The 13,723-nt window shown below is 40.0% G+C and overlaps 1 protein-coding gene across 1 annotated transcript; it reads right to left on the bottom strand.

Moving 5' to 3' along the window:
- Positions 1-341: 341 nt before the first annotated feature.
- LOC149211913 (disease resistance protein Roq1-like) lies at positions 342-4,661 on the bottom strand. Its single transcript, XM_089390497.1, has 5 exons — positions 3,969-4,661; positions 3,279-3,857; positions 2,073-3,168; positions 1,584-1,868; positions 342-1,428 (listed from the first exon to the last, which is right to left on the bottom strand). The coding sequence occupies exons 1-5, from the start codon at positions 4,475-4,477 to the stop codon at positions 568-570; spliced, it is 3,330 nt and encodes a 1,109-aa protein (XP_089246623.1). The 5' UTR covers positions 4,478-4,661; the 3' UTR covers positions 342-567.
- Between the last annotated feature and the right edge of the window lie 9,062 nt (positions 4,662-13,723).

The raw sequence follows: 13,723 nt of genomic DNA, 5'->3' as shown, positions 1-13,723 counted from the left end.
AGCAATATTAAATTTAATAAATTTTGACCGTGAAAAGATTACGGCCGTTGCAAAATTCCGAGAATTTTCACAGCTCATTTGTTGCCACAATTGTTCCACTACTTCCATCCCAGTGCAGTTTGGGGCATCGCTAGGCATTTTCCAGACTACTGCTGGTGCATAGCTATAAAATATTGACGCATCTCAATAATAAGACATCACAACTCTTCTTATTTCTTACTTCAGGATACTGCATGATATAATTACAATTTCAGACAATTGCATCATAATAAACATAAACCATTAAAATGAAAAAGCTTCTGGGAGAATAAAATACACTATTCAAAGCAATTTCTATTTTCTTCATATTCAAATCTACACATCGCATGACTTTGGCGATTTTCATTTATCAAACATAATACGTGGCAGTTACAAAGACTCTGCTCCCTAAGCAGAATTCATTCTCTGCCACGGTGGAGGCCATGGCAGCTACAGGAAGACCCTGAAGAGCTACATTTATAATCATCAGCATTGACTATATGGTGATTGCCAATTAACATTTTCATACTTTCATAACATAGCTATGCATCAATCATATAATTGCTCCAATTGACTTCGATGTGCCAATGGTAAGTTAACTGATATTTCATTTATCTCAACACTGTCAATGATTAAATTAGCGCAACCCTCCACATCAAAATAATTGAGCTTCTTTAAATTCCTGAAGTTATTTGGAAGCCTCTCCAAATTATGGCATCCTGAGAGATCGATGTGTTGGAGGTTACTTAAATAACAAAAAGACTCCGGCAGGCTTTTCAAATTGTGGCAATTTGAGAGATTGATATCCTCGAGGTTCTTTAAATCAGCAAAAGAATCGGGAAGCTTCTCCAAATTGTGGCACGCCTGCAGATCAATGTGTTGGAGGTATCTCAATTCACCAAAGGAATCGGGCAGCCTCTGCAGATCGTGGCAACCTGAGAGATTGATATGTCGGAGGTCCCTCAAATCACCAAAGGAATCTGGTAGCCTCTGCAAATTATGACAGCCACGCATATCGATGTGTTGGAGGCCAGTTAAATCACCAAAGTAATTCGGCAGCATCATCAAATCGCGGCAATCTGAGACATTGATGTGTCGGAGTTGCGATAAGAATATGAAAGAACTGGGCAGCATCTCCAAATTGCTGGAGAATGAAAGATCAATATGTTGGAGTCCCCTTAAACGACCAAAGAATTTTGGCAGTGACTTCAGTTTTGAACAGTCTGTTAACACCAAGGCTTTCAACGATTGCAAATGACAAAATTCTTCTGGCAAATTTGTGAGGTTAACATGTCCAGAGAAATACTTGCAGACGACAAAGCGTTCTAGGTGCTTCAGCCGCCCTATGGACCGTGGAATGTTGGAGAGCGGAGCGTTAATCTCTAACTCCCTCAACTCCAAAGTAGATGCCTGCAAAATATATTCACGCGTTGTTTCCATTATAAATACATCTTAATCCCTATTCGATGTAAAACTCTTTCGTATCTTTCTGACACCGTGTGGTGCCATATATTAAATTAATAATGAGAAACACCAAATAGTTAACAAGATAGTTTTCTGTTTACCTTTGATTCGTCTTCCCACAATGTTTGTAATTTGCTCCCGGACACTTGTAGAACCCTTAAACTCTCCATTGGTAGCCACGAAGGCAGGGAAGGCGTGGGACACTTGTTCCACCTTAGCCATATGAGACGTCTTGGGACGTGCTCCTCCGGCCTTCTCAGAAGGCGTTCCAAAATACCATTTTCAGTATCAAGAAGCTCCAAGCTCCTCACATCAATAGCGCCCAATGCATCAACATCATCATTATCTTCACCCAGTACCATCTTAATGCCCCGCACGGCTCTTCCCTGTCCATTCTTGAAAAATGATAGTTATTACATTTCATGTTTGGAAAATGATAAAAGAAAAATTACAGAATTGAACCTTGGTACCCGTTCGTTCTTGAAAAATGATGGTTATGACTTCTCCATTTTCAAAAATATCAAAAAAATTACAAAATCGAAAGCTGATTTTTATGGAATAATCTATGAGATTGATGACTCAGCACTCACAGATAACTGCTCCTTAATATGGGTAGTAGAATGCAAAAGACGAGGAGGCAACGAAGCATCAGCAACAGCAACAGCTCTTCCGAAATCCCGAAGGTGATCGTGCATATCTATATTATTTTCACTATCCAGTCCCAAAAGGCATTTGTACTGCAGAGTTACAAACCCGGAACGACCATCCCAGCCGGATCCCTCCCATATTCTTATGGCAGTATCCCTTTTTTGTCCTATGAAAAAACACGCAGTGTCTAAGAACATCTGCTTTGCTTCCCTGTCGAGGCTGTCGTAACCAATTTGAAGTATTTCTTGTGTCTCACCCGGAGGTATTTGTTGAAGTCTTTCCAATTGGTGTTGCCAATACAATCGGTTATTATTACCACTGAGATGTGCTCCAAACACTATTAAAAATAAAGGCAAACCTTTTAGGGGTTTTAAGAAATTATCTACGAGAGATCCAAATCCTTCAATGGGATTGGGCTGGTTGAAGGCATAGGCGCAGAAAAGTTGTCGGGAATGTTGATGATCAAGGCCTTCTAACTCATAAATTGCTGCATTCTCAACTCCTGAGCTTCTGATCACCCCTTCATCTCGAGATGTAATCACTACTAAGCTATCTGACAGGAAATTACTTTGAACTGGAAAAAGTGCATGAATCTGATTCAGCTGATCTACATCATCTATAATCATTAAGACACGACAAGATGAGAGATGTTTTTTAAGCGCCTCTTTACCTTCATCAATACTGTTTATCAGCGCATCCGTTCCAGTCAAGCTTTTAAGAAGTTGTCTTTGCAAAGAATTTAAAGACCCTAGCCTTGCCTTTTCTCTCACATTAGATATAAAACAAAATTTACTGTAATTTAGTCTCTTCCGATCGAAGAGTTCTTTCGCTAGGGTTGTCTTTCCTACTCCGCCGACGCCAACAATCCCCACGACTTGAGGTTTGGCACTTTGATGATTTTGAGAAAAAACTTTATTTTCGAAGTCTTTCACCTTTTCATCCAAACCTATTAGATATTTTGTTGCACTCCCTTTCTGTGTCTTTGCAGCCCTCCTCAACACAGATTCAACAACCTTGTCTAACAACTCGCCCTCGTCCCTGGTTATTTGGGAGAAAATAAATACAACTAGTGAGAAACAAACGCCTATGCATGTCAATCCAAAAATAATAAAGTAAAGCAATCCCGGGAGGGAAGGTTGAGCTCTCACCCCTTGTCCTCTCGAATGAAACCGTTGATGTCTGCAACCTGAGAAAGTGCATTTGTCCACTTTTGAATAGTGGTCGAATCGTAACGCGGTTGACCAGAGGAATCCCTCTTCTCTGCGAGCTGCTGTAGAGATGCAGCATAGGTTCCTGCACCCAGTGTCCGCTTAAGTTCAAAGGGCCTTACATGGTAATACACTGGAATGATAGGAGCCCCGGACTCCAACATGAGCATCAGCTCTTGTAAACACCAGGCTGACTCCACATATCCCTTAGAAAATATTGCAACATGGATAGAGGCGGTTCTAATAGCGGATTGAATTTCAGGAACCAACACATCTCCGCATTGCAGTTCCTCCCGGTCGAGAAAAGCTTGCAGCCCATTGCCAATAAGGCTGCGGTACAGATGGCTAGCGAAGGTCTTCTTCACCTCTTGCCCTCTATAGCTTATGAACACGTCGCACCTGTAATCGTTATTGGAATCAGCAGAAGTGGAGGCATCCACTTCGGCTGATTCCACTGCTTCTGGCTTCACACACCTCAACACAGATTCAACAACCTTGTCTACCAACTCGCCCTCGTCGCTGGTTATTTGGGAGAAAATAAATACAAGTAGTCAGAAACAAACGTCTATGCATGCCAAAACCAAAAATAATAAAGTCATGCAATGGGCGGAAGGAAGGTTGAGCTCTTACCCATTGAAAGCGTGCAGTTCCAAACCGCTGATGCCTGCAACTTGAGAAAGTGCATTTCTCCACTTTTCAGTTCTGGTGGAATCGTGACGCGATTGATCAGAGTCATAAGCTCTCTTCCTTTCGACGATCTCTAGAGCCTCACCATAGACTCCTTTTGCAGTACACCTAAGGTCGGCGGGCGATACTTTGTAATACACTGGAATGATAGGAGCCCCGGACTCCAACATGGACACCAGGTCGTCTAAACACCACCAAGATTCCGCATATCGTGGAGAAAATATCGCAATATGGACAGAGGCGCTCCTAATAGCGCCTTCCGTTTGGTCAGTGATATTTTTACCCTCTTTTAGTTCCTTGATGTCGAGAAAAGCTCGCAGTCCCTTGCCAATAAGGCTGCGATACAGATGGCTGGCCAAGGTTCGCTTCACGTCTGGCCCTCTATGGTTTATAAACACGTCGAACCTGGAATCGTTGTTGGAATCAGCAGAAGTGGAGGCAGCCATTGCCATACGAAAAGTAGAAACAGAAATGAGAGGGCTTCCGATGGTGGAAGAGACGGATAAAAATTGATTGCAGGACCTTTGTGAAAATGATTTCAAAAGGGCAGATAAGTTCGAGGGAGGATTGTATTGTGAAACGCCTGTGTTGTGACAGGGATATATAAAAACACGATGAGCCGTTGGGGATTTTGTTTCTCACCCTCAATCCCTATGTTTCTACTCGTTTTTTTTCTCTAATCAATACATAGACTTCAGCAAACTCTCATAGGTTTGTCCGGTGGGTTAGGTTATTAGACGTGTACTAGTCTCTTTTGCACAGGGTCACACTGAAGTCTGAGAATTTATTTATTTAAGCAAGACTATGTCTTATTTTTATCAGCTTCTATGTAAACTCCACATAAAAGCAATGTCTAAATAGGTAATAACAGAAAATATGAAATATAAACCACAGAGCAAATAAAGGAGGTTAGAATTTGAAATACCCCAGATTTAATAACCTTTTTGTACTCTGTAAAATTAAATTCAGACTATAGAATATATAGAGAGTATCAACTTAAAATACCGTAAATCCAATAAACTCTATACACTGTACCATAACATGTATGAATTTACATATATTCACTGCCATAATATTCATGAATCTGCCTCAATGAATGTAGAGGCAAGGCAACCCAAACATATATGAATTATAAATTTTAAGTAATTATGAATTGGTTTCTGCCTCAGATTGCTTAGAAACAGGCCCACACCGCATTGGACTATATATATTACTGTACAACGCGCATTGGACTATATATTCTATATTTGTGCGTGGGCTCCACACACGTGTTTACAAGTTAACACGCATGCAGATAAAACTGAAAAGGCGGAGATGCTGACCGCGTAGATTAAAGCAAAACGCTCCAAATCGTCAATCCTACAAATCGTCAATCCTCGTCATCGGCACGTTCTCCACTTTTATATTACATTTTATAAATTAATATTTCTCAATATCAAAAGGTTACCGACATTTTAAATGTATGAAGCCAACTAATTTGTTCCGTATGTTCGGCTCTTCCTTTGAAAGATTCTCTAATATAAAATTGAGGTTTTTCCATAATATCGTAGATAAATCTTATTTTATATTTGAGACTGATTATTAGATTATTGAAAAACCTCAAATTTATATTATAGAAATTTTCAAAGCAAGAGCGAGAGCCGAATATATAGAACCTATCAGCTGGCTCCGTACAGTTAAAAGGCCAATAACCGAGCCAAACATTTTTTTTAGTATGAAAAACGCTTTATATTAGATAATAAAAAAATTAATGGATCATATACATCAATTATGTTCCAGAATGTACATAGTGTCATTTCAGATTACCAAATAGCCTGAAATAGTGAATCCCCTCAAAAACTGCCTTATACTCAGAGATAATCATGCTTACTTAAGAAAGAAGCTTAAGCAATATGATCCATAGAATTGTATGTTCCTTCTACATCATCAGCGCTGTCAAAAAAACTCAAAAATATAGCATCTATATATACAGTTCCAATTATCTACACATACAAGTATGAAACAAATGCAACACTCTGTCTTCGTAATCATAAAGGGTCGATCCTCCATTTCGTTCGTAACAGTTTTTATCAAAAAGAAAAATAGATCGAAAATGACTGATGTAAGAACTTATCCGGGGAATGTGAAATTCACATAGTGTGATTTTTGCGCCTCTGTATAAATGACCATCTGAACTTTACCCATTTCACCCAGAAACCCTTCTTTGAGAGCAAATTGAGAGCAAATCTGCAGTCTGATTATATTCTCTTCCTATGTAATTAATAGCAGGACATCCTATCTGTGTCCAAAGGCAGTGAATTCTCCTTAACCAGCCCAAAAGGGAGGGTTGATTTATGGTGGCATTTCCCTTAACATGATCCACAATAATCTTGGAATCGCCATATATATGGATCCCAGGGATATTTAAAAAGTTTATAAGCCAAAGGGTACCCCAAAGAGCCATTGCCTCAACCTTGTTGGTGCATGTCCCTGCATTCCAGTATGCCCTGTACTGCAAATCAAGTGACATAACCAGCCATATGCCACAACCACAAATTTGGTTTTGTGATGCCCCATCGAAGAAGGCAATCAGATATACCATAGGAGGAGCAACACTCTTTTTCAGCTTCATATGTTTTTGGAGAGACTCCTTCGCTGGATAAAGTGCCATTAATAAGATGATATTATCACATATAACTCCAAAATCTTCAATACAGTCCTCAAAGATATGTTTGTTCCTCCATTTCCATATAGTCCAGAATACAAAAAGAGGGATGATCCTCCATGCCAATTTTTGCTTGAGCCACTATCTCAAATAGTTTGCAACATTTTGAAATTGAAGGGGAGGAAAATCATAATAAGCAGCAAGTTTAAACCCTACCTTAGAAACATGATGACACATTAGAAATAGATGTGCATTGTTTTCCTCCTCCTGCTTGCAAATAACACATATGTTAGGACCATGCCATTGACATTTTTAGATTCTTGTTATGGAAAACAAGCCATGTAAAGCAGATGATTTTACATGGGACATAACATTTCCATAAATCAAATAGCATTGGATCCGCCACATATCCACCTTCAACCTCACACAGTTTATCATATATGTCTACAACCACAACGTTTGTAGATTTCATTTTCCCAGACCAAATAAGCCTGTCATGATGGACCTCCCTACAAATCCCAACAACTTTTAAACCATCAATAATGAACAACCATTCATCCGCCATTTGGCCTGTCAGCCCCAACTGTAATGGAGAGTTCCATATAGGAAAGTGATCACTCCATGTTCGAATCAATTGATTCCAGAACAAATAACCCTTTCTAAAAAGTACCAGGCACAAAGTTTTAGAGAATCGGCATTCCCCATTTGCTCCATAAATCTGATCAAGGCCAATAATCATGGAATGTCCAAATCCCATGTTCCACCTGAGATGATTGAGGAAAATTTTTCCCACTTTTTGAAAGCTTCTCCATATTGCCGAGCCACCTGAAATGCCAATGGAATTTTTACGAAACCAGCGAGTGAAACTTTTATTCTTCATATACTTTTGGTGAATCACCCTACTCCATACACCAAATCCGAAGACAGCCCACCAAAGAGATTTCACCAATAATGCTTTGCCAAACAGTTTAAGGTTCATGATACCCCATCCCCCTCTCATCTTAGGGCAAGCAATATGACTAAATTTAGTAAGATGATATTTGTGCTTTCGGTTGCAACCAACCCAAATAAAATTTGCCATAATTATGTTTATGTTGTTTATAGTAGCCATTGGAATATGATATAAGTGAGCCCAGTAAATGCCCAATTGAGTTAGCACAACCTTTGTCAGAGTCACACGACCACCCATGGATAAACAACGAAATTCCTAGCCAGAAATTCTCTTGTAGAACTTATCAACCAGCCATTGCCAGTCACTGTTTCTATAACAATTTGGTTTTATATGGTAGCCGAGATACTGTATACCATTCATCATTTGAGTCGCCTCAACCCCAAATAGATTCTTAATATAGTTGATATCTTCCATATCTCCCATGTCAAAATATAGCATAGATTTATGTATATTCATGATTAAGCCAGAATCATTTTCAAATCTTTTGAAAATATGAAAAAGATGCATCCATGAAATACGATGAATCATGCCCATGATTAGCACGTTGTCAACAAAAAAACCATGTGATATTTTGATATTGTGCCCAGTATCTAGAGCCAGAAATAATCCATCCTCAACCGCACGCTTAATCCGCAGACTCAGTCCATCCATAGCCAGAATAAACAGTAATGGTGACAATGAGCAGCCTTGCCTCAGTCCACGCCCAGCTCAGAAAAACTGGGTGGGATACCCATTAATGATTACAGCATAATTTATATTCTGAACACATGCCATGATCCATTTTACGCACCTGGGTTGCAATCCTATCTTTAGAAGAATCAAACGAAGATACCCCCAATCAACTGAATCATAAGCCTTCATCAGATCCACCTTCATAATGGTGGCATTTTGATGTGAAGTATGAATGGAATGCATACATTCCTGTGCGATAGCAACATCATCGTGAATTTTTCGATCCCTTAGGAACCCATATTGCTCAGAAGAGATATACTTTGACAGAATATTGCGCATCCATCCCCGCAATTGTTTTTGAAATGATCTTGTAAATAAGGTTACATAATGAAATTGGGCGATAGTCATTGAAAGTCTGTGCAGGCTTTCTTTTGGGTATAAGGGAAATATATGTGGAATTAATACGAGGATGAATATGCCCAGTACATCGCGACGACTCCACCATATTCAAGAGATCAAATTTAAAAATCTCGAAGAAGTGCGTGAATATCTCAACTGTCCAGCCGTATGGACCCGGACTCTTGTCTTTCTTAAATGCTTTAAGAACTTCCAGTATTTCGTCTGCTGTAACCTCCTTAAAGAAACATATATTTTCCTCCTCATCAAACATTTCCGGATACATATCAATAGCCCATAGCATATCGTTCACTTCAACCTCTTCCTTTTGTTTATATGATTTTTGAAAATGTGAAACAGCTACTTCACATATGCCCTCATGAGACAAAATTTGGGCACCATCCTCATTTTGGATTTCCCAAATAGAATTTGTGTTACGCCTGTGATTTGTGTAACGATGAAAAAACTTAGTGTTACGATCCCCTTCATTTATCTAGATTGCTCTACTCTTTAGCCTCCAGGTGTTTTCTTGTTCCGCCAATATTTCTTTTTTCTTTTGTTCGAGAGCATTGATACGTGACCGAATTTCATCTGGAGTGACTAAGATAACATCCATGGCGTTAATGCATCCAATGCTATTTGAATATCTTCCAGATCCTTCAAATGTTCCTTTATTTTCTTTTTTCTACCAAGTTTTTACATTCGCTCTGAGAATGCCCAATTTCTCCAGAATATTCTCCATAGGGGATGAGCTCAAAACTTGGGCAAATGACCAACAAGAAAGCACAAGATCATTAAAAACAGGATCTTCAAGCCAGGTGTGATTAAATTTGAAGGGCATCCCATGTCTCCGCCCACCCATTTGCCAATGAAGAGTTATCGGCCTATGATCCGATAAAAAACTATTGATAACATTAGACTGAATGTTCCCCATCCGCTCCATCAAGCTCTCATGGATGATGAACCTATCCAATCTTTTTGCAATGTATGCATCCCCTTTCTGGCCATTATCCCAGGTAGGGACCAGCATCGGCGGACAGACATCAATGTAGTTATGCATCAGGAAAGCCTCTCTTATTAATCCTGCCATAGGGTCCAATTTCCTCGACTCCCCCCAAACTTCATCTAGACCCACAGTACAATTAAGATCCCTAACAATAATAAGTGATGCAAGTTCCATTATGCTAGAAGAAAACAATGCTTCCTAGAAAGCATTCCTATTTCTATATGGCCCATAAACATTTAAAATATGAAAACGATCCCGGACACCACGCAAACGAACATCAATAAGGATACCAGCCGAGCAAGAGAACGCTTTTGCTTGGACCCACAACGGGTTCCATAAAACCACCAAACCACCTGATAGGCCAGCAACATCCGTGGCTGCAAAATACCATTCAGGTAGCATTTTGCGGAAATAAGCAACAACATGTGACACAATGTGCATTGTTTCTTGTAAAAATATAATACACGGGCGAACAGATAGAAAGAGGTGTTTTAAAGCCAGGAACTTGTCGGGAGTTCCCAATCCCCTGAGGTTTAGTGAAAGAATGGTAGTCATGAGGCACCTTGTTTGGGCATCTTTTCTCCAAGGGCCCGGGGAGATGGAAGATCAGTGATAGGAACTTCAACAAGAAATTTGTCCAGCGGGGAGATAGTATGATTATGTTTAGTACGTCCCCTAAAATGACGGCTCCCCCGATTATTTTTACGTCTGACCGTAATATTACCAGCCAAGGAAGGACTAATATGAGGAGAGGAATTTTCAGAAGGTTTATGGATGGTTAATGATCTTAAGTCAAGTGTTTTCCATTGAAGCAGATCATCTAAATCACTACCAACAGAATTAGTAGGGGAATTTAATGGCGTGTGGACCAGGCTCTTTCCAGGACAATGACCCAAGTCAGTTGACTTTCGAGAAGGGGACTGTACATAGGTTGCACATGAAGGAGAAGGAGCCCCCTGTGGCTGGAAAAGAGTTGTACAATTTGGGCCAGCATGAGATCCAAAATACGTCAATCTATCATGTGCAGATGGGGAATGACCAGATGACGGGGGCTGTGAGGTCTTATGAGGCCAACAAGATTCAGGTAGAATAGAAAAATCAGAAGAAAATGGCGATGAGGGAATATTAATGGAGGGGATTGCATTTCTCAGAGAAGACTGCTCAGATGAACGAGAATTATAAGTGATATGATGAATACCTGTGTGATGGCGCATTCCATTTCTAGGAGAGAGTTCAACATCCTGTGAATTTTTTTCGGCACCCGCGCATGATTCCAACCTTTATATCTACCACCCAATTGTCGTGGACAGTTTGCCAAAACATGTCCAGTATGATGACAGAGATAACATCTGAACGGGATGCCCCAATAGTCTAATCTCTGAGATAGATTAGTGTCCCCCCAATGCAACCCAATATGATCTGGAAATCCACCCTGATATTCCCTCTCAATAAGGATCCATGCAACCCTTTTGTCAGGTGCACCAAGGCAACGTGGATCAACATACATGAATTTTCCGATAGCATTTCCAATGTCTTCGAGTGCCTATTTCGTCCATAGTTCAATAGGAAATCCAGGCAGTTTGACCCAGATCAGCTTGTTCTGAGGAGTATTGTTTAAAGAGTTAAAGCCTATGAACCATGAATGTAATTCCAAAAAGCTTCGACCATCAATCCATGGAAATTTCTTGATCTTAATCAGATCCTCCTGACTGAGGAAATGAAAACTGTACCATCCACGGAGCAGTCTTACAACCGTCAGCAGATATCCCAGAATGGGCTTCCACTTTTCTTCTATCCATTTCCTCATATCTGCGTCACTCCGCACAGAGAAATGCCAACGACCTACCAACGCTCTTTTTTGTAAACTGGAAATACGATCTGATAACTTATCAGGATCAAAAAACACGGAAGGTGGCGGAAGAGAAGTTTTGATGGACTTAACACAATGTCCATTTCTACGATGAAACAATGCATGCATGCCTTCCTGTCCATCCTGGCCTGCATGACCGCCAACTGGCTCAAATCCATCACCCAAGGTATTACGCCAATCTTCTGACCCTTGTGGGCCACCTCGGATGTTTCCCCCCCAGACCACCCATCCGACTAGACTCCACCTCCATCGTGGCCCGAATAAATGCCTCTTGGGCTGAGGTATCAGATTCAAAAAAATCCATGACCCCCTCGCAACTAGTGCCCCAACAATCATCCGAAATATGTTAGCACCAATAAAAATTGCCACGCGCGGACAAGAAATGACAAGTAATATGCCAATGAAAGTCAACAAAGAGATCACGAAAAGTAAATAGGGAATGCACTGGCGACCAAACCAAAGTACCCCTCTGACCAAATTCCAGATCCCAAAATAGAAATCACACAATCTAAATTAATGCCACTTAAGGAACACTGATGGAAACATTCCCAAAATCTGGATTTTTATGGGAATGACAGAGAATGTCAGAGGGATATGACGTTGGGCATGGATATGATCAGACCGAGAATCCCAAAGCGCCTAGGCTGACGAAAAGAAGGCACGACAAATTAATTACAACAGGTGGCAATGCCTAAGCATCAGTAATGAGACCACCAACTCTGGCCGGCAAGGTGACCAGAATCGATCCCGGAAAATCAGGGCAACCAGAGCCGAAACGAGTACCAGAACTGGTTCAGAAACACACAGACACAAGACCTAATGCCCCTCACAACAACACAGACAGTAGCAACCTTTACATGAAAGCCAAAAATCACCCAGACAAAAACCAAAATAATTGCATGGTCGAGATACAAAGAAAAGATTGGTGCAATAATGCCAATTTTTATATTTAGAAGGAAAATTTAGACAGGAAAAAACCCCATCAGATGGAGCCAAACAACAACCAGACAAAATCTCAGAGCCAAAATGCATGTGGATAATATTTTGCTAAGGAGAAATGTGCAATAAATATACGATAGAGAACAAGGATAACTATTGTAAATATCATAATTATATGAACCAATTCCGAATTATGAACTAATTATGTTGGGATTGTTTTTTTGTGCTAGAAGAATTGGGTTCGACTGTTTATATGTTACATCTAACTTGGGATTGCTTTTTTGTGCTAGAAGAATTGGGTTCGATTGTTTATATGTTTATGGCAATTATAAAGTATCAAGTGATTGAGACACTTTACAATGGATCAACCATGGTATTGGTGGGATTAGGAGCTTGGTTTGTAAATCTGGCAGGTGGCCATGACCAATGCAGGCTCCAGCTATTATTGGTAATGAGTACATTGTAGAAGATCGACAGTTTAACTGCTAACGCCATCTGAGAAGCTGTGCATGAGGTATGGACAAAACCTGATTTGCCTGGCCACTGGGCATACAGTGTCCTCTAGTGAGGGTGGACTTGATATTCCTTTTGGTCCCCTTGTTCTGATGGTGATAGTCCTCAAATCTCTCTGATTTGGTCCCTGGAATTTTGAGGGAGTCTTCTCTTCTTCCAGGTTCTTTTGGTTCTACTATCTTCATTGCAGTATCGGGAAGGCTCTTTGGGGTGGCGGTTTCCTTTTTTGGACTGTACATTTCAGGTTGGTGCTCTAGCTATTTTCTTCCCTCTTTCTTTGCCTGTATTACCAAATATTTATTGCATAAGGTATTTTGGATTGTGTTGCGTTCACTCACAGGGATACATATCTATTATGGTTTTCACCTGTCAATATGGTTCATAGATCATATTACCGAACCAAACATATACAACATATTAGTTGGCTTTATAAATTTAAAATGTGAATAACTATGATAAAAGCGAGCTTGAATTTATCTTAATTTTGGATATATTAAGCAGAAATATAGATCTAATCTTGCAAGGTGTAAAATTTATTGTAAAATTTAAGAAAAGTCTTTGGCTTAAGCACACATCAATACATTAGCGCGCTAGCCTAATGCATTTGTATGCACAGAGGCATGCAGGCCTCAATAAAATTTGACTTACCAACCTAATTAATATATCTCACTAGCTTAAATATCATATGCACATTTACAACACCATT

The sequence above is a fragment of the Pinus tabuliformis genome, chromosome 1_1, assembly GCF_031772625.1.
Source record: "Pinus tabuliformis cultivar Carrire ecotype Pingquan chromosome 1_1, CPIR1, whole genome shotgun sequence".
Taxonomy (NCBI): Eukaryota; Viridiplantae; Streptophyta; class Pinopsida; order Pinales; family Pinaceae; genus Pinus; species Pinus tabuliformis.
This window is presented reverse-complemented; position numbering and strand designations above follow the sequence as displayed.